This window comes from Coregonus clupeaformis, chromosome 10 (genome assembly GCF_020615455.1).
Source record: "Coregonus clupeaformis isolate EN_2021a chromosome 10, ASM2061545v1, whole genome shotgun sequence".
Lineage (NCBI taxonomy): Eukaryota > Metazoa > Chordata > Actinopteri > Salmoniformes > Salmonidae > Coregonus > Coregonus clupeaformis.
In genome coordinates, this window is record NC_059201.1 from 40,688,232 (window position 1) to 40,715,204 (window position 26,973).

Consider the following 26,973-nt stretch of genomic DNA (forward strand, 5'->3'; position numbering starts at 1 on the left):
TTGACTTAATCAAACTTTATTTTAACAAATTACATTAATGTAGCAGAATTACAACAGTAATTCCTGTAAAAGCAAAACAAATTTCACAGTATAAGATATGCAGTTATTTAATTTCTTAAACAGTAAAATCCTCAAGTTGAGAAGCAACAGGTGATTAGTTTGGTAAACTTGTTATTGGCACTAAGAAAAGAAAGCCTTGAGCTGCATATCAAAGAGGATGTTTGACTGCCAGATTCTGTTCAATGTCATTCAACTAAGGTTAACCTAAGGAATACAACCCATATCAGAAAGGAAACAGTGAATTTAACTTCATCTTGATTCCCCCAACATCAAGGAAGAGGATGAAACATTTGTAATGGCTAATCCTTTATCCAAGGACATGGGTAGTTGAGGACCAGTTCTGACTGGTAACTGGATGCTATGCCATGTGATTCAATGAGTTAATTGACTAGAATGGTTTGAATTTGGCAGAAATGCCATACCTTCTCAATTAATCCCATAACCCCTGTCACAAGAAATTACTTAATTAAAACTGTAAGTGCACCTTGTAAATAAATGTCACCCCTGCACCTTGGGCATACCATGAAGATTAGTGGGATTTCTTTCATTTCACCTCAATACATGAAACAGGTTCTAGTGATCACCTCTATTTCAAGCACTGAATCTTTGTTAGTAAGGGAAAGAGAACAAGCTTGACAAGAAATATATTACACTTGTCAATCCATAAACATCACTTTCTTGACACCATAGCGGACAACACCACCACCAGCAATTACCATTGACAAATATCATACAACTGCTATAGCAATCATTTGTGTTTTAATGAGTCCTGTCAGGTCTAGATATTTAACATTTAAGATGCAAAGCTTGGTCTGCTCTATCATTTGCATCTTATTAAAAAAACGAATATCCCCTAAATGGCACAACCTACAACATAAAAAGACTGTGGTTAGAGCAGCCTCACTGAGACAATCAATGCCTTAAATTAAACCAGTAAATTACTCTGATCAGTCAAGGGGAAATGTTAAACGCATGACTTCAGTAAAATGGGATTGTACTGTAATAGCAGTAGTAATATTTGTCATGTGCTAATAAATGATAAACCATGTAAATGACCACCTTACAAACTCATGTTCTTCATTACTCATCGCAACGCTGAAAGCCTGTGATGTCATAATTGAGACTAATAATGGTGTGGGGGGGTTAAGTGGCAGAATTCCCAAATGGACATTCACAGAATTAACAACCTCCCACAACTCCAAACGGATACTGCACTTTTATCAGTAGGTATATAAAAAGTGGCCTTTTAAAATTATTTGAGGCATTGATTTCCTACTTAATCAGATGGAAGAGCAAAGAACAAACAAATTGTCTCCTCAAATCGTTACCTGACAACGCAAAAATAACTATCTAAATAAGTCTGTTAGTTAACTTCACAAAACTACACCATCCCTTCAAAACGGGAGTTCTTTAAGAAAACACCAACAAAAAAAACACGGGGACGTCTAGGACCTTCACATCTACTTTTAAATACATCAAACCTTACGCCAAATTCCAAATCCAACCAATCGATTCCTAAAAATTAAGACACTATATCAAAGTACAAAATCAAATATGGTCTAAATAATGATTTAGAATAATTAAGCAATTAATGTGAATGCAGCAGAAGCACTCCTGATGCAATTCCAGGTCACAGATATTTTATTTGCTTGCATTCCTCCACATTTACTTCTTCTCCTTCTTCTTGTTGTCCTGCTAAATAAAGAGAACAATACAGCTCTTTATAAAACAGACATCCATTTTCACTTCAGCTAATTGACATTAAACCATGCAAAGTACAACACTACAATATGCTGGTTAATCATACACATTGTATTTAGAATGCTTTCTGGTCCTAGGTTCATGTTTTTATATGGTTCAAAACATAGCAATGTGTATGAGAGATAGTGGAAGTATCGTATAGTCGGTATACTATATAAAAAGCAATACACTGTCAATATTGTACCTTCTCATTCATGGCCAGAATAACCATGAGCTTCCTGAAGATGGTCACAAAGTCCAAGAAGAGATCCACAGAATGCCTTCAATAGGGTGAAGAGAGAAGTGTTATCAAATATCTTCTAAAACTTTTGATGAGCCACAATACCAAGTGCATTGTATACCCTACTGTATGTTCTTCTGTGTTTGAGAAGGAAAGATTGCGTGGGCAATCTAAAGTGCGACCATATGCTCCTTAATATTCTGTTGTGCGACCTGGAATTTTAATTTGGGAGCACCAGTGAGCCTAGAAAAAAAACAAGCAGATAATAATAGTTGTAATGATTAGGCTTCGCTGTACTGTTGTTTCCGAGTGCCTTAGAGAAAAAAGCCAGCACAGCGTTATGGTTGCACCATTACTAGGCTACATCCAACGGATTGTTTCTAGCCCAAACATTTCAAGATTAATTAAATTAGCCCAAGTATAATCATTTACATTTTAGTCATTTAGCAGACGCTCTTATCCAGAGCGATTTACATGAGCAATTAGGGTTACGTGCCTTGCTTAAGGGCACAGACAGATTTTTCACCTAGTCGGCTCAGGGATTAGAACCAGCGACCTTTCGGTTACTGGCACAACGCTCTTACCCACTAAGCTACCTGCCACCCATATCATGAGACATAAACAGAATGCATCAGTGATTCGTATTTCCTGCAACTTTCTGAAGATGCAAAGCACAGGAATGTCCTGTCTGTGTGCGCGCTGTGCCGTTTGTGCGTATGTCTACCACTTTGTGTAGCCGTTAGCGATGCTAATGATAACTGCTTTCTGGTAGATGGAAAGGCTCTCTCAAAAACCTTTTCAATTAAATGTTAACTACAAAGTAGCCTATCCCTACCTGGCAGAAAGATCTCATGCTTACTTGCATCAATCCATTGAGCATTTGTTTTGCATACTCTGCACACACACACATGGGCTACAGAAACACTTTGAACCAAACAGTCTATTGCTATAGGTGCATGGTGTGCACTTGAATTAAAAGGTAACTACACTTAAAAATTAAAAATGTCTTATGTGGTCACCTGATGTGGTTTAAGCATTGTTGTGGATTTAGAAAAACAACAAAACTGGATGTTCTATTTAAAAAGTGATTTTGAAAGTGAAAACCTGAAAATAAATTGAAAATCTAAACCTGGAAACGGAATTTGGGCAAAACAAAACGGGAAATACATTTTATAGGGCCCCAACTATGTAGAAATCTAATATTCAATAAATAACTATTTTCAATGACGGGTATTTGTATCAACATTTTTGCTTTTTATCATTAACAAATGTATTTACAGGGTTACCTATAAGTTTCTATGACACAACATGTGCTTCAGAAGTAGGTCGAATTCATATGGGCCCAGTGTAGTTCAGTTGGTAGAGCATGGCGCTTGCAATGCCAGGGTTGTGGGTTCGATTCCCACGGGGGGCCAGTATGAAGAAAAAATTATATGTATGTCGCTCTGGATAAGAGCGTCTGCTAAATGACTAAAATGAAAATATAAGTTATAAGCTATATCTCAATTTTTTTTTTTAAATGTATCCTATTTTCTGGTGCTCCTAAATGTTGTTGTGCTCCTAACTTTAAGCTGGGAGTACCAGTGGTACCAATGAAACATTTTAATTTAGAGCCACAGGCTGACAGACACACTCATACAAGTTTCGAAATTCCAGATTACAAAAAATTATGTTTCAACATCTAACCACTCACCCTCCTCACCAGGTCCAGAGAGAGTGTGTGTCCCTTACCAGATGTAGTCTTTGTCTCCCATCTCAGCCTTTTCAATGATGAGTTGAGTGTCAAACAGCACGAATCCACACATGATGGCCAGGCCAAGGTACACGTGAGCCTACACACACAGAGATAAATGCTTGATTGGTGAAAATGACAACCAGCACACTAAGTCATAGCTAAGTCCATAAAGAGTAGTGTTGGACAGCACTGTGTAGCACTGTGTAGCAATAATAATGGATAAAAAAAACAGCAAACATGACAATATTGGGTTGTTTTCCTCTTTACCGTAAACAACATGACAGACCCCAGGAACATGTTGAGGAAAGAGACCAGGAGCAGGATGGACAGTCCGGACATCAGAGTACCTGAAAGACGGAGAGAAGAAAATGTTCGATAAATAAATGAACAGAATAGAAAGTTGGAAACTTCTTTATTAACAACTTGGGGTATGTGCATTTGGTAACATTGGTTTAGTATGACGTTTGTATTTAGTGAGCACAGTCTCCCTAAATCCAGAGTGGTAAGTTTCAGTTCCTTAATAAAAAGGACAACTCCAGCACACGTAATGAGCACACTTTTTTCTCCATGCACCTGGTAGCACTTCAAGGTGTGCGAGTTTACTTTCTATAGTTTCAGTTCCTTTACATTACACAATATCTGGTTAGCAGCACAGAACACTTTGGTATTTATTAGGATCCCCTTTAGCTGCTGCAAAAGCAGCAGCTACTCTTCCTCGGTGCCACATGAAACATGACATAATACATAGTACAGAACATTAGTCAAGGACTGAACTACATACATTTAAAAAACTTCACACATAGACCTTGATATTGTGTGTATGTACTGATATGTAGGCTAATACATAAGTGCAAATTACAATACAATATATATAAAATGGCTTTGTCTCTTCCCAGTCCGTTATTTTATCTGTTGTTTTTTTTAATCTGGTTTTATTGCTCGCTTGAGTTACCTGGTGTGGCAGAGAGTTCCGTGTAGTTATGGCTGTATTTAATATTGTGCGTTTCCCAGCCTCTGTTCTGGACCTGGGGACTGTGAAGAGACCTCTGGTTGCATGTCTTGTGTTGTACCAATGAGTGTCCAAACTGTGTGCCAACTGCTTGAACAGACAGTTCGGTACCTTCAACACATCAATACCTTGCACAAAGACCAATAGTGATGCATTCAATCTCTCCTTAACTTTGAGCCAGGAGAGATTGACATGCATGTTACTGACACTTGCCCTCTGTGTACACCTAAGTGCGATACGTGCTGCTTTGTTCTGGACCAACTGCAATTTACTGATGTCCCTCTTTGCCGCACATGACTACACAGATTGGCAGTAGTCCAGGTGCGACAAAACTAGGGCCTGTGGGACCTGTCTGGTCAACTGAAATGAAAGGAAGACAGACCTCTTCCCATTTTAGCAACCATTGAGTCTATATGTTTATGTTTTGACCATGACAGCTTGCTATCTAGAGTTATACCCAGCAGTTTAGTCTCCTCAACTTGCTCAATCGCCACATTATTCAATAATATATCTAAATGAGGTTTAGCGTTGAGCGAGTGATTTGTCCCCAAAATTATGCTTTTAGTTTTTGAGATATTTAGCACCAGCCTATTGCTAGTTACCCATTCTAAAACTGACTGGAGCTCTATGTTAAGGGTGTCAGTTAATTATTTTACTGTGGCAGCCAACGTGTATACTGTTGAGTCATCAGCGTGCATAGACACAGGCTTTATTCAAGATCAGTGGAAAGTCATTAGTAAAAACAGAAAACAATAATGGCCCTAGCCGGCTGCCCTGCGGTACGCACACAACTGAAGTTGCATGAGAGAGGCTTCCATTAACGAAAACCCTCTGTTCTATTAGATAGGTAACTCTCAATCCATAATAAGGCAAATCCATAATACCTACGTTTTTTCAGCAATAGCTTATGATCAATGACATCAAAAGCTGCAGTGAAGTCTAACAGAACAGCTCTGCACTTCCCTATAAGCATGCTGAAAATCGGTTGTTCATTTGTTTTCTGTAAAATAACTAGTGAGGGAAAAAAGTATTTGATCCCCTGCTGATTTTGTACGTTTGCCCACTGACAAAGACATGATCAGTCTATCATTTTAATGGTAGGTTTATTTGAACAGTGAGAGACAGAATAACAACAACAAAATCCAGAAAAACGCATGTCAAAAATGTTATAAATTGATTTGCATTTTAAAATGAGGGAAATAAGTATCAGCAGGGGATCAAATACTTTTTTCCCTTACTGTATATTTGATAAAACATTTTTTTTCTCCAAATGTTTGCTAAGCACTTGTAATAGGCTGATTGGTCGGCTGTTTAAACCATTAAAGGGTGGGTGCTCTGCTATTCTTGTGTAGCGGAATGACCTTTGCCTCCCTCCATGTCTGAGGGCACACACAGTCTTATAGGCTTACATTTAAGATGTGGCAAACAGGAGTCACAATGTATTCCACCACCAACCTCAGCAATTTCCCATCCAGGTTGTCGGTACCAGGTGGTTTGTCCTTATTTATAGATTGCAACAACAACAAAAATGTCACCGCTTCCACACCCACTATGTGGAACTCAAAACTACAGTGCTCGTCTTTCATTACTTGGTACATTATGCATGAATATGAAGGTTCCGCACTTTACCTCCAAGGAAGAGGTAGCTCCTGCGCTGGGCATAGAGGGCACTCAGCGTGAAGCACAGAAAGATTATGGAGGTCCCCAGGAAGGCTGTCACAATGATGCTGGTTGGAGGGGGAAAGCAGAGAGATGTGAGAAAAGACTCATTCAGTCACCTCAGGAGAAACCCCTCATTCAAAAGGAACTAGCTACTATACATATTATTACTGTCATCTTACCTTGGGTTAATAGAGATGACATAATCCATGGCTGGGCCCAAACCAACACCTGAAATGAAGAGGGAAAGGAAAACATAAAACATCAGCTCATGACTACTTCAATAACTAAAAATACATAGGCTGCGTTCCGATTCTCTACCCTTCTTTAGAAGTGTGCAATCGTACCCTCCCCCTCATGGGAATATGGAGGAAACCATAGAATTAGAAATTAGAATAGTAGAATGGACATGAACCTTTTTATGATGGGATAAAGGTCAGCCATTGTGATAAGAAAGTGTAAAATAATGAGTTTGAAGAATGTATATGCATTTTATGTTTGTTCACTAGCTAGCCATCCACTTTTAGAGGAATAATTTCATAAATCTTTCAAATTAACTACCAATATGCAAACATTCCATTCAAACAATGCAGTCAATCCACAGCCATACATTGGCTGAAATCAGTTGATAATAGGACTTAAACAAGTTGTAAATGCAACAAGTACTGATATTGTATCATATAATAGCACTCACAGCTTTCCAAGAAAAAAAAAAAAATGGAGACATTTGTCTGTTTAAATATTTGAGGATATTTATACAGAATTGTTCTAAAACCTGTATAAACTGTATTTATAATAATATGACAATATTTTAGTTTGACAATTCTATTACACATTTTCTGATATCACATGCCTTACTTTAAATTTTCCTGCTTAAGTCAAATCAAGATTATGCCTCTGACTGATGGGAATCACGTGACATGCAGAAAGATGGCTGCTTATCTTTCTCGCTCCATTCCTTGGATCCCCATTGTTCTACATTTGGCCTGTGAGCACTTATTTTTCGGAACCATTTCAGTTGATTTACACCAGCACACCACCGCAAGCAGCCTGTACCAGGCAGGATGGGTAAATGTACTTACCACACAGACTTCAGGATCTAGTAAATTCTGCTGTACCATAAAAATCTACCAAGTTACGGTCTTGGAACACTAATTTCCTTCTTACTCACATGGCGCTTAGTAGAAAAGTAATCTAACAATACAGAAGTGGCATGCTCAGTCACCAATTTTCCACAATCATTCCCTTCTTTCTGGGGGTATCCCCTTTTCATTCACTCAATGGGAGGATAGGGAGTGCATGTTTTGGATGATCTATTTAGAGATTAAGGTTTGCAAGTCTTGAATGATCTTAGGGCTATATTTCAATTACCTGGTACTTTCTTTTATCTACGTTAAAGATCACCAATGCGGGCGTATGGTGTCCCTCGGGACTCATCCCTCCCACAACATAAACTACATAGAATATTAGATAGACATGGTAACTCAAAGAGTTTGGTTACTGATCTGTATACTGTTATGTTAGTTGCAGCTTACAAAAATCAGTACCAGTTAAGAATCAATGGATAAGAAAACCATCTACTGTTGATATTTGTTGGGATCCTGTATGGGAGAACTTAGCGGGTTCTTCTAAGAATCCCAATCATCAGCGGACATACTTAATTTCACCTTACACCTAGAAATCATAATCTCTCCTCTGTGTGACCCATGTAACCAAGATACCTTTATGCATGTGTACTGGGAGTTCTCGGGTGTGAAGATATTTTGGAAAGAGGTATCCTCCGTCTTATCTGACGTACTTGATATCACCATACCTTGATCCACCAAACTGTTATTACTTAATGATAATTCACCACTAATGTCATTACAGTAAAGACGTATAACGTTGTCAGGTTTGACAGCAACAATTGACAGCTAGTTATCAAAAGAACTACTGTAGTGAGTTTATTTCCCAACCGATTGCCATTATTTTCTTTACTTGTTACTCATGTGCAAAAGTGTACCCTTCTGATTTTATCACAATTGCTTGATTTTGTATTTAATTTCATGGAGTTCAGGTTGGGTGGGTTGGGGTAGTCGCCAGGAGGGGTTGGAGGGTGGGTTGATGCATCACGGGTGGGCGATATACACGGAGTGTACAAAACATGACCGACTGACCAGGTGAAAGCTATAATCCCTTATTGATGTAACTTGATGAAGGGGAGGAGACAGGTTATAGAAAGATTTTGAAGCCTTGAAACATGGATTGTGTATGTGTGCCATTCAGAGGGTAAATGGGCAAGACAAAATATTTAAGTGCCAGGCGCACCGGTTTGTGTCAAGAACTGCAACGCTGCTGTGTTATTCACACCACAGTTTCCCATGTGTATCAAGAATGGTGCACCACCCAAAGGACATCCAGCCAACTTAACAACTGTGGGAAGCATTGGAGTCAACATGGGGCCAGCATCCCTGTGGAACGCTTTCGATACCTTGTAGAATCCATGCCCCAACGAATTGAGGCTGTTGAGAGGGAAAAAGGGGGGTGCAACTCAATATTAGGAAGGCGTCTTTAATGTTTTCTACACTCAGTGTATGGATGTATAGGCTATGTGGTCTATTCTAATTGTATTTACCTACTGCATAACCATTCCTGCTGCTTTTTGTTATTGTCGGTGTTCCTTTAAAAATAAATTAAAAGGTTGATAACAAAAAAGGGTTATGCCTCGACTGCCATTCATTCCAATTAGACTGGTTTGGATTTCTCCATGACCAATATAGATGCGGTAAAGGAGTCAATGGAACACAGATGTTCCATTGACCAGATTGGCCCACATTCAACAAATCTGATCTAACAAAGTGGATATTCATCATCCGTCAAGGTTTATGTATTGTAACAGGCCCACAATGTGGTTGCTAAAGTCCGATTTGGATATAAACTCAGCAAAAAAAGAAACGTCCCCTTTTCAGGACCCTGTCTTTCAAAGAATTCGTAAAAATCCAAATAACTTCACAGATCTTCATTGTAAAGGGTTTAAACACCGTTTCCCATGCTTGCTCAATAAACCATAAACAATTAATGAACATGCACCTGTGGAACGGTCGTTAAGACACAAATAGCTTACAGACGGTAGGCAATTAAGGTCACAGTTATGAAAACTTAGGACACTAAAGAGGCCTTTCTACTGACTCTGAAAAACACCAAAAGAAAGATGCCCAGGGTCCCTGCTCATCTGCGTGAACGTGCCTTAGGCATGCTGCAAGGAGGCATGAGGACTGCAGATGAGGCCAGGGCAATAGATTGCAATGTCCGTACTGTGAGACGCCTAAGACAGCGCTACAGGGAGACAGGACGGACAGCTGATCGTCCTCTCAGTGGCAGACCACGTGTAACAACACCTGCACAGGATCGGTACATCCGAACATCACACCTGGGGGACAGGTACAGGATGGCAACAACAACTGCCCGAGTTACACCATGAACGCACAATCCCTCCATCAGTGCTCAGACTGTCCGCAATAGGCTGAGAGAGGCTGGACTGAGGGCTTGTAGACCTGTTGTAAGGCAGGTCCTCACCAGACATCACCTGCAACAACGTCGACTATGGGCACAAACCCATCGTCGCTGGACCAGACAGGACTGGCAAAAAGTGCTCTTCACTGACGAGTCGCGGTTTTGTCTCACTAGGGGTGATGGTCGGATTCTCGTTTATCGTCAAAGGAATGAGCGTTACACCGAGGCCTGTACTCTGGAGCGGGATCGATTTGGAGGTGGAGGGTCCGTCATGGTCTGGGGCTGTGTGTCACAGCATCATCGGACTGAGCTTGTCATTGCAGGCAATCTCAACGCTGTGCGTTACAGGGAAGACATCCTCCTCCCTCATGTGGTACCCTTCCTGCAGGCTCATCCTGACATGACCCTCCAGCATGACAATGCCACCAGCCATACTGCTCATTCTGTGCATGATTTCCTGCAAGACAGGAATGTCAGTGTTCCGCCATGGCCAGCGAAGAGCCCGGATCTCCATCCCATTGAGCACGTCTGGGACCTGTTGGATCGGAGGGTGAGGGCTAGGGCCATTCCCCCCCAGAAATTTCCAGGAACTTGCAGGTGCCTTGGTGGAAGAGTGGGGTAACATCTCACAGCAAGAACTGGCAAATCTAATGCAGTCCATGAGGAGGAGATGCACTGCAGTACTTAATGCAGCTGGTGGCCATACCAGATACTGACTGTTACTTTTGACACCCCCTTTGTTCAGGGACACATTATTCAATTTCTGTTAGTCACATGTCTGTGGAACTTGTTCAGTTTATGTCTCAGTTGTTGAATCTTATGTTCATACAAATATTTACACATGTTAAGTTTGCTGAAAATAAACGCAGTTGACAGTGAGAGGACGTTTCTTTTTTTGCTGAGTTTATTTAGCTGTTTTCGCTGCAAACCATGTAGAAGTTGTCCCTTTTCAGGTTTATAAGAAGCGACTGCTAAATGCTAACTCCCGTTCGTATAAGCTGGTAATCATAGCTAGCATACAGAAATCTATTTTTCTGACAGAGCTATGGAGCAGATGAGGTTACCTGTGAAGAAGGCAAAACCGGAGAGGATGGCCAGTCTCTTCTTCTCAGTCAGAGGGCTGTGGGGAGTCATAGCCAGCCAGGCCATCATGGCCAGGGAGCCCAGCATGGTCAACAGCCCACCCTAAATGGACACAAAACACACAGCAATAGTTATTATAAATATGTAATAACATCAATGGTGATCGCCATTCACCAGTTAATGAAAAAACATCAATGCGTTACCACATACAATCAATCGTATGTTATATGGCCATCTTTTGTGAAATCTACCCCCCACTCTCCACACACTTAAGTTTTGTTAAAGGCCTAATGCAGTCAGAAACGTGGTCTTCCTGTGTTATACACTCAGACAGTTTATTAGGTACACCACCCCATTCATGAAAATGAATCGCTCCTACAGACAGCGAGTCACGTGGCCGTGGCTTGTTATATGAAGCAGGCAGACATCGAGGCATTCAGTTACTGTTCAGTTGTAAGTTAGAATGGGCAAAACGAGTCACCTAAGCGACTTTGAGCATGGTATGATCGTCGGTGTCAGGCACGCCAGATCCAGTATCTCAGAAACAGTGGCCCTCCTGGGATTTTCACGCACGAGTGTCTAGGGTTTACAGAGAATGGTGCGACAAATAAAAAAACATCCAGTCAGCGGCAGTCCTGTGGGCGAAAACAGCTCGTTGATGAGAGGGGTCGAAGGAAAATGGCAAGAATCGTGCAAGCTAACAGGCAGCCCACGAACAGACAAATAATGGCGAAGTAGAACAGTGGTGTGAAGAACGTCATCTCGGAAAGCACAGTTCGTCGATCCTTGTCACAGATTAGCTATTGCAGCAGACAACCACCCAGAGTTCCACTCCTATCAGCTAAAAACAAGAAGAAGCGGCTTCAGTGGGCACACGATCACCACTGGACAATTGAGGAAAGGAAAAAACGTTGCCTGGTCCAACGCATCCCAGTTCCTGTTGAGTCAGGATTTGGCATAAGCAGCATGAGTCCATGAACCCATCCTGCCTCGTGAAACGGTATAAGCTGGTGGCGGTGGTTTAGGGAATGTTTTCCTGGCACGTTAGGTCCCTTGATACCAACTGAGCAATGATTGAACGCCACACGTAGCTGAACATTGTTGCTGACCAAACCCAATAGAGCATGTTTGGGATGAGATGGAATCGGCTGTTCGCAGCATGAATGTACCGCCGTCCAATCTGCAGCAACTGCATGATGTCATCGCGCCAGCATGGACAAACATCCCTGTGGAACGTTTCCGACACCTTGTAAAATCCATGGGGTGTGTCTTAACAGCTGGTGGGCAAGTAATTTCCTCTCAATCTTAAATAGACATGCCCCATTCAAAAAATACAGAACTAAGAACAGATATAGCCCCTGGTTCTCCTCAGACTTGACTGCCCTTGACCAGCACAAAAACATCCTGTGGCGTACTGCATTAGCAACAAATAGCCCCCGCGATATGCAACTTTTCAGGGAAGTTAGGAACCAATATACACAAGCAGTTAGGAAAGCAAAGGCTAACTTTTTCAAAACAGAAATTTGCATCCTGTAGCACTAACTCCAAAAAGTTTTGGGACACTGTAAAGTCCATGGAAAATAAGAGCACTTCCTCCCAGCTGCCCACTGCACTGAGGCTAGGAAACACTATCACCACCGATAAATCTACAATAATCGAGAATTTCAACAAGCATTTTGCTACGGCTGGCCATGCTTTCCACCTGGCTACCACTACCCCGGCCACCAGCTCTGTACCCTCCGCTGCAACTTGCCCATGCCCCCCCCCGCTTCTCCTTCACACAAATCCAGACAGCTGATGTTCTAAAAGAGCTGCAAAATCTGGACCCCTACAAATCATCTGGGCTAGACAATCTGGACCCTTTCTTTCTAAAACTAGCCGCCGAAATTGTCGCAACCCCTATTACTAGCCTGTTCAACCTCTCTTTCGTAACGCCCGAGATCCCCAGAGATTGGAAAGCTGCCGCGGTCATCCCCCTCTTCAAAGGGGGTGACACTCTAGATCCAAACTGTTACAGACCCATATCCATCCTGCCCTGCCTTTCAAAAGTTTTTGAAAGCCAAGTCAACAAACAGATCACCCGACCATTTCGAATCCCACCGTACCTTCTCCGCTATGCAATCCGGTTTCGAGCTGGTCATGGGTGCACTTCAGCCACGCTCAAGGTCCTAAACGATATTATAACCGCGATCGATAATAGACAGTACTGTGCAGCCGTTTTCATTGACCTGGCCAAGGCTTTCGACTCTGTCAACCACCACATTCTTATTGGCAGACTAAATAGCCTTGGTTTCTCAAATGACTGCCTCGCCTGGTTCACCAACTACTTCTCAGATCGAGTTCAATGTGTCAAATCGGAGGGCCTGTTGTCTGGACCTATGGCAGTCTCTATGGGGGTGCCACAGGGTTCAATTCTTGGGCCGACTCTTTTCTCTGTGTATATCAATGACGTCGCTCTTGCTGCTGGTGACTCTCAGATCCACCTCTACGCAGACGACACCATTTTGTATACATCTGGCCCTTCATTGGACACTGTGTTAACAAATCTCCAAACGAGCTTCAATTCCATACAACACTCCTTCCGTAGCCTCCAACTGCTCTTAAACACTAGTAAAACTAAATGCATGCTCTTCAACCGAACGCTGCTTGCACCCGCCCACCCGACTAGAATCACTACACTCGACGGGTCTGACCTAGAGTATGTGGACAACTACAAATATCTAGGTGTCTGGTTAGACTGTAAACTTCCAGACTCACATTAAGAATCTCCAATCCAAAGTTAAATCTAGAATCGGTTTCCTATTTCGCAACAAAGCCTCCTTCACTCATGCTGCCAAACATGCCCTCGTAAAACTGACTATCCTACCGATCCTTGACTTCGGCGATGTCATTTACAAAATAGCCTCCAACACTCTACTCAGCAAATTGGATGTAGTCTATCACAGTGCCATCCGTTTTGTCTCCAAAGCCCCATATAATACCCACCACTGTGACCTGTACGCTCTTGTTGGCTGGTCCTCACTACATATTCGTCGCCAAACCCACTGGCTCCAGGCCATCTATAAATCACTGCTAGGCAAATCCCCACCTTATCTTAGCTCATTGGTCACCATAGCAACACCCACCCGTAGTCTGCGCTCCAGCGGGTATATCTCACTGGTCACCCCCAAAGCCAACACCTCCTTTGGCCGCAATTCCTTCCAGTTCTCTGCTGCCAATGACTGGAACAAATTGCAAAAATCTCTGAAGCTGGAGACACTTATCTCCCTCACTAACTTTAAGCATCAGTTGTCAGAGCACCTTACCGATCACTGCACCTGTACACAGCCCATCTGAAATTAGCCCGCCCAACTACCTCATCCCTATATTGTTATTTATTTTGCTCATTTGTACCCCAGTATCTCTATTTGCACATCATCTCTTGCACATCTATCATTCCAGTGTTAATACTAATTGTAATTATTTTGCACTATAGCCTATTTTATTGTCTTACCTCCATAACTTGCTAAATTTGCACACACTGTATATATATGTATTTCTGTTGTATTTTTTGACTTTGTTTTGTTTTACCCCATATGTAACTCTGTGTTGTTGTTTTTATCGCACTGCTTTGCTTTATCTTGGCCAGGTCGCAGTTGTAAATGAGAACTTGTTCTCAACTGGTTTACCTGGTTAAATAAAGGTGAAATAAATAAATAAAATAAATTAAAAAAGGAAGTCAAAAGTTTTTGCTCGCCTGAGTTAGAATACCTCATAAGCTGCAGACCATAATATTTACCAAGAGAGTTTATCTATATTTATCGTAGCTATCTATTTACCAACACAAAACAGATTGTGGCACTAAGACCGCAGTCAATGAGCTGTATTGGGCCATAAGCAAACAAGACAAATGCACATTCAGAGGTGGCGTTTCTCAAACAGGAAGTACCTGTGACGCGCTCAATACGGAAGTGGTCCAGTGAAGCGGATGCTAAGCTACAGGACTGTTTCGCTAGAACAGACTGTATTATGTTCCGGGATTCATCCAATAACATTGAAGAGTTGACCACATCAGTCACCGAGTTCAGTAATAAGTGCATCGACGACGTCGTCCCCACAGTGACCATATCCCAACCAGAAGCCATGGAGTACAGGCAACATCTGCACTGAGCTAAAGGCTCGAGCTGCCGCTTTCAAGGAGCGGGACACTAATCCGGACGCTTATAAGAAATCCCGCTATGACCGTCGACGAGCCATCAAGCAGCCAAAGCTTCAATACAGGACTAAGATCGAATCCTAGTACGCCGGCTCTGACTCTCGACAGATGTGGCAGGGCTTGCAAACTATCACTGATTACAAAGGGAAACTGCCCAGCGATGCGAGCCTACCTGACCAGCGAAATGTCTTCCATGCTCGCTTCCAGGCAAGCAACACGAGCACCATCTGTTCCAGATGACTGTGTGAACTTGTTCTCCCTAGCCGATGTGAGTAAGACCTTTAAACAGGTTAACATTTGCAAGGCCGCGGGGTCAGACGGAACACCAGGACGTGTATAGTCCCCATTCCCAAGAACGCCAAGGTAACCTGCCTAAATGACTATCACCCCCTAGCACTCACATCTATAGCCATGAAATGCTTTGAGGCTGGTCACGGCTCACATCAACACCATCATCCCAGACACCCTGGAGCCATTCCAATTCGCGTACTGCCCCAACAGATGACGCCATCTCTATTGCACTCCACACTGCCCTCACCCACCTGAACAAAAGGAATACCGCTGTAAGAATGCTGTTCATTGACTACAGCTCAGCATTCAACACCATAGTCCTCTCCAAGCTCATCACCAAGCTCAGGAATCTGTGACTGAACTAGGGCTGACCCCATTTAGTCGACAGGCTGTTAGTCAAGCGAGATTTTTTTAGTCGAGCAGTTGCAAATTATTTATGTCATGGCACACGAGACACCGGTCTGATTCACGCCTGTCGTCTCAGTAGACTAATCCATTGGAGGCAGCGGGGATGGCACAGTCATCACTCTAAGACAGGCATCGGCATTGTAAGGCATGTGTGCCACGAGGGTATTTTCCTCAGCACGCCAAGCAATTTAATTAAATTGATAAAATAAGTGAAATTGCATTGTTTATCTTGGGCCTACAGTATGTGTGAAGATAATGTGTCTTGGGTATACATTTTAAATGTTGTGTCAAGAAGGGGAGTGTGGCTTAGATTCTCTCCAGAATGTGCTCCCCCCAATTCATGCAACTTTTTTCATCACTTCATTGTGTAAATTGTTTGCCTCTGTTAGTGTATCAATTCACCATTTCATATATCAACAGTAGTACATTTAACGTTAATTCCCATAATTTCTAATCTACAATGTTTGTTTGGTGACGGTAATTTATGTTAATGCATTCAATAGGTTATTATTACAGTTGTTTACCATTCTCATTGTCGGAGTGGACAAGCTGTTTGTAGAGCTCACAACCTATTCTACACTTGTGATAAACAAGTTTCATTGTATACTTTCAAGGTTGTGTAAGGACACGCACCCGATTACACATAGAAAGGCTACCTGGCCGGCGGGCAAATTTATAAATGAGCAGATTTGGGGATGTCTGACAGCATTTCTGATTGTCTTAACTCACCACCACTAAAAGAGCTGTGGAGCTTCAAAGTATTTCTCTTCACCTCAAACAGCAAGTTTTTACATCCATTGAGAATGGCAATAGTTCCTAATGTTGGCTATTTGAGAAATCGACCCAGCGCTCTCCCTTTTGATAACCACTGAGCCTCGTTGTGAAAGGGAAAAATGTAATGCTCTGATGCAGTGGAAACATCATGAAAGACCTGATTACTTATTGTCCCTTGCGCAAATACAGCTCTACTCACTGAGGGTCCAGAATTGTTGATACAATTTTGCAAGTTTGCTAGCGGGAGCTGCAGGCCATACCCAGTTGATACAATGTTTCAAGTTCGTTGCAGAAAGGCCGAGTAGAGAGATTAATGCAATTGAAGAACAAACCTTTATAGGATACTTGTAGTCAGGATATTTTCTACCTGCAATGTTCTTAACTGTTGGCTTTATGTAGCCTATTTGTACCTAGTTGGCAATAGAACAAACAATGTTATTTTAATAGAAATTAAAGTGTTCCACAAAATTTGCATATGAAAATCATAAGTGGGACGCAGATTGGTAGAAATCGTAAGACAAATTGTAAATTGCCTATTACCGGCAACTTCGGGAGCGTAACGGCAGAATCGGCGAAGGACAGCAGGAGGAGGAGGATCGGGAACAGGTTCTGGTCATCTTGACCTGGCTCCCTCGAGTCATTTGTGTGTTTTAATTATTTCATCAAACAGTGCACTTAAAGCATCAGACAAGCTCAATGCATATACACTGCTCAGAAAAATAGAGGAAACACTTAAACAACACAATGTAACTCCAAGTCAATCACACTTTCGTGAAATCAAACTGTCCACTTAGGAAGCAACACTGATTGACAATAAATTTCACATGCTGTTGTGCAAATGGAAGACAACAGGTGGAAATTATAGGCAATTAGCAAGACACCCCCAATAAAGGACTGGTTTTGCAGGTGGTGACCACATACCACTTCTCAGTTCCTATGCTTCCTGGCTGATGTTTTGGTCACTTTAGAATGCTGGCGGTGCTTTCACTCTAGTGGTAGCATGAGACGGAGTCTACAACCCACACAAGTGGCTCAGGTAGTGCAGCTCATCCAGGATGGCACATCAATGCGAGCTGTGGCAAGAAGGTTTGCTGTGTCTGTCAGCGTAGTGTCCAGAGCTTGGAGGCGCTACCAGGAGACAGGCCAGTACATCAGGAGACGTGGAGGAGGCCGTAGGAGGGCAACAACCCAGCAGCAGGACCGCTACCTCCGCCTTTGTGCAAGGAGGATCACTGCCAGAGCCCTGCAAAATGACCTCCAGCAGGCCACAAATGTGCATGTGTCTGCTCAAGTGGTCAGAAACAGACTCCATGAGGGTGGTATGAGGGCCCGACGTCCAAAGGTGGGGGTTGTGCTTACAGCCCAACACCGTGCAGGACGTTTGGCATTTGCCAGAGAACACCAAGATTGGCAAATTCGCCACTGGCGCCCTGTGCTCTTCACAGATGAAAGCAGGTTCACACTGAGCACATGTGACAGACGTGAAAGAGTCTGGAGACGCCGTGGAGAACGTTCTGCTGCCTGCAACATCCTACAGCATGACCGGTTTGGCGGTGGGTCAGTCATGGTGTGGGGTGGCATTTCTTTGGGGGGGGCCGCACAGCCCTCTATGTGCTCGCCAGAGGTAGCCTGACTGCCATTAGGTACCGAGATGAGATCCTCAGACCCCTTGTGAGACCATATGCTGGTGCGGTTGGCCCTGGGTTCCTCCTAATGCAAGACAATGCTAGACCTCATGTGGCTGGAGTGTGTCAGCAGTTCCTGCAAGAGGAAGGCATTGATGCTATGGACTGGCCCGCCCGTTCCCCAGACCTGAATCCAATTGAGCACATCTGGGACATCATGTCTCGCTCCATCCACCAACACCACGTTGCACCAGACTGTCCAGGAGTTGGCGGATGCTTTAGTCCAGGTCTGGGAGGAGATCCCTCAGGAGACCATCCGCCACCTCATCAGGAGCATGCCCAGGCGTTGTAGGGAGGTCATACAGGCACGTGGAGGCCACACACACACAAGACTGAGCCTCATTTTGACTTGTTTTAAGGACATTACATCAAAGTTGGATCAGCCTGTAGTGTGGTTTTCCACTTTAATTTTGAGGGTGACTCCAAATCCAGACCTCCATGGGTTGATAAATTTGATTTCCATTGATAATTTGTGTGTGATTTTGTTGTCAGCACATTCAACTATGTAAAGAAAAAAGTATTTAATAAGATTATTTCATTCATTCAGATCTAGGATGTGTTATTTTAGTGTTCCTTTATTTTTTTGAGCAGTGTAGTTGATTTTATTAAAACACATAGGGTGTGTCTATATAGAAAAATACACGTTTGAAAATGTTTACCAATTAATTGGTCAAAAGAACAGATGGCTCTCAGTCAACCAAGGTTTTTTTTTGTTTTGTCGGGGACAACCCTAGACTGAACACCTCCCTCTGCAACTGGATCCTGGACTTCCTGACAGGCAGCCACGAGACAGTGAGGGTAGGCAACAACACATCTGCCACACTGACCATCAACATGGGGGCCCCTCAGGGGTGTGTGCTAACACCGCGTTCAAAACAACTGGGAACTCTATATAATCGATTTGAACGGTCATCCAACTCGGAATTCCAACTCGGGAACTCTGGCCTCTTTCTAGAGCTCCGACTTTCCGACCTAAAGATCATTGACGTCATGATTTGACTTCGTATTTTTCAGAGTTTCCAGTTGTTTTGAGCGTGGCATTAGCCCCCTCCTGTACTTCCTGTTCACCCATGACTGCGTGGCTATGCATGGCTCCAATGCCATCATTAAGTTTGCTGACGACACAATGGTTTGTAGGACTGATCACGAGGCTGCCTATAGGGAGGAGGCCGGAGACCTGGCAGTGTGGTGCCAGGACAACAACCTCTCCCTCAACATCAGCAAGACAAAAGGAGCCGATCGTGGACGACAGGAAACGGAGGGGTGAGCACTCCCCCATCTACATCAATGGGGCTGTAGTGGAGCGGGTCAAGAGCTTCATGTTCCTCTGTGTCCACATCAACAAGGAATTAACATGGTCCACAAACCCCCACACAGTTGTGAAGATGGCACGATAGTGCCTCTTCCCCCTCAGGGGGCTGAAAATATTTGGCATGGGCCCTCAGATCCTCAAAAAGTTATACAGCTACACCATTGAGAGCATCTTGACTGGCTGCATAATCGCTTTGTACTGAAACTACAAGGCATCCGACCGCAAGGCGCTACAGAGGGTGGTGAGTAGAGGTCTTCACGGATCCACCTGTACCCGAACACCCGAGACCCGATCCAGGACCCAAGCGGGATCCAGAATTCTAAATAATATCACGGGTCTGGGTCGGATCTGATTGTCACGGTCTTGAGTATGTGTAATTTTAACTGACTTGGCCGGTAGGACTCGTACAGATCCGAATGCGACTGCTGCAGTAGAGAGAAATTGTATTATTTATGCTGCTGCCCTTGCTTTTCACGAGTGGAGCGTTGCACATGTAGCTTGCTGTTGGCCAATCATAAGTCATCAAAGCAGCAATAGGCTACAGTCATAGAGCCTCACTCCGAGTGTGGCAAAAGTTTTTTGGACCTGTGAAGACCTCTAATGTTGAGTACAGCCCAGTACACCACTGGGGCCTTGCTCCCTGCCATCCAGGACCTCTATACCAGGCAGTGTCAGAAGAAGGCCCCAAAAATGTGTGAAAGACCAAGTCTGGAACCAACAGGACCCTGAACAGACAGTTTCCACCCCAAAAGGCTAAAAGAGAACATTCCTTATGGACAATTCCAAATAGTCTGCAGAATTTGCGATCAGGAAACAGACGTGTCCAATCTGCTGAATTGGAGAATCGCTTCTTGAGCCGGGGTTAGAGTAGTCAGGTTCTGAAAGATGCAGGGACAAGGACGTCTTGACAGAGGACTTTTTACAGAGGGGAGCTCCTCGTGATGCACCAGAGTGTACTTTGTTACAAAATATAGCACTGAAGCAGAGAACTTTAAAATAATTGGGGAATCATCCAAAGTCATACACTACTACGCAAAGTCTTCCCAGAGCCACCAGTCATAAGCTTTAAGAGAGGTATTACCCTAAATAACAAACTAGTCCACAGCTACCTTCGCAGCAGGTAATCTAGTGGTTAAGAGTGTTGGGCCAGTAACCGAAAGGTTGGCTGGTTCGAATCCGGAGCCGACAATGTGAAAAATCTGTCGATGCACCCTTGAGCAAGGCACTTAACCCTAATTACTCCTGTAAGTCACTCTGGATAAGAGCGTCTCCTAAATTACTCAAATGTAAAATGGTGACTCTCAAAAGACAAAATACTGCACAGAAAAAGTATTTTGCTGATACAGCTTCTAACACGGAGCATCAAGTCAAGCATTTCATTATCTGTAAAGCCACTCATGTCATCTACAGATTGGAATGTCCACAGTGCAAGGTATTCTACATTGGACGGACAAAGAGACACCTTTAAGACCGCTTAGTGGGACACAAGTACGCCACACAGGTAGGCAACAAAGACTGCCCCATAGATTGGAAATGATGCAGACAATTACATTGATGGAAGCTACAATCTATTTGCAATATTAAAGCTGATCTACACCCAATTTCTTTTATTATAATAATAAAATAAAAGACTACCCCATGGCAAGGGAATACAAGTCCTTACACCATGGCAACCCTGCCTCCATACAAGCTAAGGGTATTGATCATGTTCAGTCCTAAATTAGATGAGGGGACCGCGTTCAACAGCTAACCCAAAGGGAATGTTGGGGGATTTACAAACTACAGGCCACTAAGTACCCTGGTTTAAAGGAAGATATGGATTTTTCACCGTTCCTGTAGGGTCTTAGCGGTCCCTTTACTGTCATCTAGTGGACATATTGCCCTATGCCATGTTTGGACTGCGTTGATCCATGTTTGCCGTCATCTAGCGTACTATAAAATGTATTGCTCTCCTATTCTCACAATTTTTCCCACTCCCATTCAAGGCTAGAACTACTTTGTTTTTCTAGTGGTTCTAATACTTCTGACCTTGATGTGCATTTTGATAGCATATCTATTTCAATGTTGAATGTATAGTGTTGTTTACTAGGTGTTGTCCAATTAATTTGGAATATAGGCTGTTCTGTGACCACTCCCTCTTCAATTAGGGTTGATTGGAAAATGGTTTGTTCAAAAGAAGACATTGTATCATTGTACTCCCCGATGAAGGCCATGCAGCCGAAACGCATCAGAGTTTTAAAATCTTTGTTCCATTAAACATGCCATACAAATAAAGGTATTTTAATGAATTATATGAAGAGTGCCTTGGTTCTCTTTTCTTTTTGATAGCTTCTACCCCAAGCCATAAGACTGCTAACCAAGACTGCTAAATAGCTAATTAAAATGGTTACCTGCTGCTGCTACTGTCTATGATCTATCCTGTTGCCTAGTCACTTTGGCCCTACCTATACGTACATAGCTACCTCAATAACCTCATACCCCTGCACATCGACTCGGTACTGGTACTCCCTGTATATAGCCATGTGTCACTATCTTTTTTTCTTTAACTCTACATTGTTGAAAAAGGACCAGTAAGTAAGCGTTTCACAGTTAGTCTACACCTGTTGTTTATGAAGCATGTGACAAATCAAATTTGATTTGAACCATTTGTGTTTCTTTTTTACACTTTTAAATTGAAAATCCCAGTAAGGTACTTAATTGTTATCCAGAAATGATTTGATATTGAGATTTTTTTTAAATGCTGCATTGGCCCTTTAATAGTACAGCACACTAATAAAGTGCTTTAGTTTGGTTGCACTTGTTCCCACTGCTGCCTCTACCACCACCTCTGTTTACCTGGAAGAGCCTGGTGACGACGTGGACGTAGGCTCCAGCTGCAGCCACAAACATGCACAGGGCCAGGCTGGAGTAGACATTCTTCAGGTGCAGCTGAGTGGAGTGGGAGCTGTATTGTATATGGAATAGATATATATTTTTGTTCTTCATTAAGTTGCAAGACAACAAGAGTAAACTATATTGACACACTCTTCAAAATACAACACCCACAAAGCCTAACATCCACAGATTAATTTATGTATCACTACCCCATCCCACCCAGAATTAGCTAGGCTTGTAGCCTGAGTGGAGCGGGTGCTGAGATAGAGGGGAGAGTTTTTATTGTACGAGGAACAGGTTTAGCTCTACAGAAAATACACTAACAAAAAATTTCCACCTCATCAGTTAGGCCTATCTAGTCATATTCTACTTTGGTAACACATCTCTGTCTGTAGCACTAGCAAAACCAGTTTGTGACCAGTACAGACTGCTTCCGTTGAATGAATGACTCATGATGATGACACAGTCATGGTGACACAGTCTCCTTACGGTTGTCAGACATTGTGTGGAAATAGTAAACCAAGATACTTACATTTGAGAAAATTTAAAAAGGGAATCAAAATTTATACTTCGATCGAACACGTTCATCTTGTCTGGATTTGGTTGGACCCTGTCCCAGGAGTAAAATGTCCTGAAACAAAACAGATATGAGATGGACATTAGACATTGCTGTTGATTAGTACAGTAACGGCATGAAATAAACACAGCCTTCTTAATTTAGAAACTTGAACTAGCCTACATGTACTGGAATGGTAGAACTCAGAATGAAAGTGAAAACATGTCTGTCTGCATCACCAGAACCAAAAGTACCTTATTGTCACTTCCTATCTATTCTGGATCACATGCTTGGGTAGATCAAATAGATAGCAAACGTTAACTCCCTGGGTCTGAAAATGAACATATGTAGCCTCCTCCACTTATGCATGGAATTAATTAGTGTTAGGATTAGCCTAAGTTACATTGCATTCATTACTAAGGTCTTGTACGGGGCTTTGGCAGAAGATACCGACCCTACCGTCACGATTATTTACATTGAGCTGCACTGGGGTCGGAACGCAATCATGGTTACATTAAAAACTGCCCTTTTCATCCTCATGCTAGCTAGCAGTAGCCATCACAGCCATTTAGGAATGGCAGTGTCAGCCAATCAGCTCCTTTGTTGTTAAACGCGATGTGCCATTCCATAATGGCTGCTGCGGCTACTGCTAGCTAGCATGAGGACGAAAAGGGCAGTTTTCCGGGAAAACTAGCAGTATTTGAATGTTCTTGATGGAGCCGTTTGGATAAAGGTCAAATTGTGTACAGTGGCACATCCCATCCCTACATTGCGGTACGTTTTCCGACCCATATCTCGGCTGGCTCGGTGTCTTAATGCAAGGGACAGATTGACATTTACTGAAGGGGGGGGCTGGTCCAACTCAAGGTGTTAGAAAAAAAAATTAAATTCACCCCCTCCCAACGTTACAAATATATAATTTCATGAAGCTTCCAACTAACAGTTCTTGTGCTGACGTTGCTTCCAGAGGCAGTTTGGAACTCGGTAGTGAGTTTTGCAACCGAGGACAGACGATTTTTATGCCCTACAGCACTCGGTCACGTTCTGTGAGCTTGTGTGGCCTACCAATTCTTGTTGTTGCGCCTAGACATATCGCCTAGACATATCCACTTCATAACAACAGCACTTACAGTTGACCGGAGCAGCTCTAGCAGGGCAGACATTTTGACAAACTGACTTGTTGGAAAGGTGGCATCCTATGCCGGTGCCACGTTGAAAGTCACTGAGCTCTTCAGTACAGGCCATTCTACTGCCAATGTTTGTCTATGGAGATTGCATGGCTGTGTGCTCGATTTTATACACCTGTCAGCAACGGGTGTGGCTGAAATAACCAAATCCACACACACACATATATATATATATATATATATGCCTAACCCCAGAAAGATGTAGGCCTAACCCCAGAGAGATAGAGATATGCCGGTGGCATGCTACGACACATTTCTTTATGTCATGTGGCTACTGCTTCTGCTATACAGATATAAACATACAGAAGGCGGCTAATTTTCAAACATATAATATTTGGTATAAAGATAAGCATTATATTATAGAGGTCCCGTGTAGCTCAGTTGGTAGAGCATGGCGTTTGCAACGCCAGGGTTGTGGGTTCGATTCCCACGGGGGGGCCAGTATGAAAAAAAAATTGATGCACTCACTAACTGTAAGTCGCTCTGGATAAGAGCATCTGCTAAATGACTAAAATGTAAATGTAATAGAAGTAACTCTGGTAGGCCAGAAACAGTCTTCCTCACCTCAAGTTCAACTGTCGGAGTCAGTTGGAGCGAAGGGCGAATTGCCTTCATATCATAGGCCTGCATTAGCTAAAGCTTAATAATAGCCATACCAAACGTTTCTAAACTTTATTAGGGTAATATCAAAAGTGAAGACATTGTTTATACAGAAAATACAAGCAGAAGAGTGAAGGTAAACCAGGGGGAAAAAAACTCACTACCCTACCCTGTACCCAATAAAAATAAAATCACACACAACCCTACCCAAAGGGGGGAAAAAAACAATTTTTGACAACCCTCTCCTATTTTGGACCACCCCTCCCCCACAGTAAATGTCGATCTGTCCCTAACCATGATTGTGTTTTTTTTTTGTTTTTTTTTTATAGCAGACGCTCTTATCCAGAGCGACTTACAGTTAGTGAGTGCATACATTTTTCATACGGGTCCCCCGTGGGAATCGAACCCACAACCCTGGCGTTGCAGGCGCCATGCTCTACCAACTGAGCCAAGTGCAGCTCAGTTATGTGGCTTAGCCATTCACTGACTTGGTTGTAAAGGGTTAGGGGCTTCCTGAGTTAAAGCCTCAGTTCTGTCTCATCTCTGGTTATGTTTCAGATTTACTTAGCTAGCTAGCGACAGTTGCATAACCTAACACAAAACTACTGTAAATACATCTTGGCCAAAATCCCACCCGCCCCGGTAACGATAAACTATTACGGCTAACTACCGTAAACAAATATTTAAACAACTGTCTAATGTGATGAAACCTTGTCGTAATCGCACACGAGTTAACAATTGCCCAGTTACATCAGGCCACCTACGCAATGGATTCAACATGACAGTCGCTACTTCGCGTTGGGAGGGAAAAGTGTAACAGGAAGCTACAGTAGGTAGCTCATTTCACGCTACAACCTACATGTCATTGTTAATTTTAGTTAGTCAAATCTACCTAGCTAGATATTTAGATAGTGTAACATGATGCTCCCAAACCATGATGCGGCTGGCTGAAGGGGGCGTTGTCATGATAGCCAGACATCTAACTTGATGTCAAACTATCCTAGTTAGCCAGCCAATTTGGCTAACGAAGGCCCTCTCCCCCAATCAAGCGCAAATCAAGCAAATTGTGATTATACGAAACAATGAACGAGCTAGCTAACGTTCATTTGCTAAATTCCAATTGCCTACTATAAATATAAGCACAAGCCTTCAAATAAAACATTGTATCAGGACAGTTTGTTTCTATTTATCGTTAACAAAATGTGAGTAGAAAGTCAGCCATTTAACTAGATCGCAAACAACGTTACCAGTAGCTGGCATCGACATTGCTGGCTAACGACGACGTTTTGCTTCTCGGTCTTTCCTGGCTCTTCAGTATCACGTCAAAACGACGATAAACTCAGGTGCCGTTTACAATTACTGGTTAGCTGCATTAAATATTATTTAACGTACCTGATGTCGATATTTCCACAGTGGTCAGCAACAGATTGATTTGCAAGCTATTTCTTTACGCACTTTAGCCTTTTGACGCTGTTGTTGTTTCAATGCGTACGTATGAAAATTATAGGGTACGTCGTGACATCATAGGCACTTGATAGACACGCCCCGAATATAGTGCAACAAATGTGCAACAGTTGCATGCAATGCATTGAATAAACCTTTATACAGTGCCGTGAAAAAGTATTTGCCCCCTTTCTGATTTTCTCTATTTTTGCATATTTTTGATACTGAATGTTGTCAGATCTTCAACCAAAACCTAATATTAGATAAAGGGAATCTTAATTTACAAATAACAAAAATAAATTATACTTATTTTATTTATTTCATTAACAAAGTTTTGCAACACCCAATTCCCCTGTGTGAAAAAGTAATTGCCCCCTTACACTCAATAACTGGTTATGCCACCTTTAGCTGCAACTGTTGCATGGGTCCCATTATTCCTAGTGAAAACACTGCATTCCACAGTAAGAACCTTATACCAACTGTCAAGCATGGTGGTGGTAGTGTGATGGTTTGGGGATGCTTTGCTGCCTCAGGACCTGGACCACTTGCCTTAATAGAAGGAACCATGAATTCTGCTCTGTATCAGAGAATTCTACAGGAGAATGTCAGGCCATCCATCTGTGAGCTGA

General features: G+C 42.7%; 1 protein-coding gene across 2 annotated transcripts; it reads right to left on the reverse strand.

Moving 5' to 3' along the window:
* On the reverse strand, positions 1-26,402 carry LOC121575145 (probable Bax inhibitor 1). Of its 2 annotated transcripts, none has more exons than XM_041888040.2 (10): positions 26,294-26,402; positions 23,091-23,189; positions 22,520-22,628; positions 11,001-11,121; positions 6,627-6,675; positions 6,415-6,512; positions 4,044-4,123; positions 3,773-3,873; positions 2,006-2,081; positions 1-1,752 (listed from the first exon to the last, which is right to left on the reverse strand). In XM_041888040.2, exons 2-10 carry the CDS (start codon positions 23,144-23,146, stop codon positions 1,726-1,728), a joined length of 717 nt encoding a protein of 238 aa, XP_041743974.1. In that variant the 5' UTR covers positions 23,147-23,189; positions 26,294-26,402; the 3' UTR covers positions 1-1,725. The 2 variants fall into 2 exon arrangements, with proteins under 2 accessions (XP_041743974.1, XP_041743973.1); XM_041888039.2 differs by having other exon boundaries at positions 1-1,755.
* Positions 26,403-26,973: the final 571 nt, after the last annotated feature.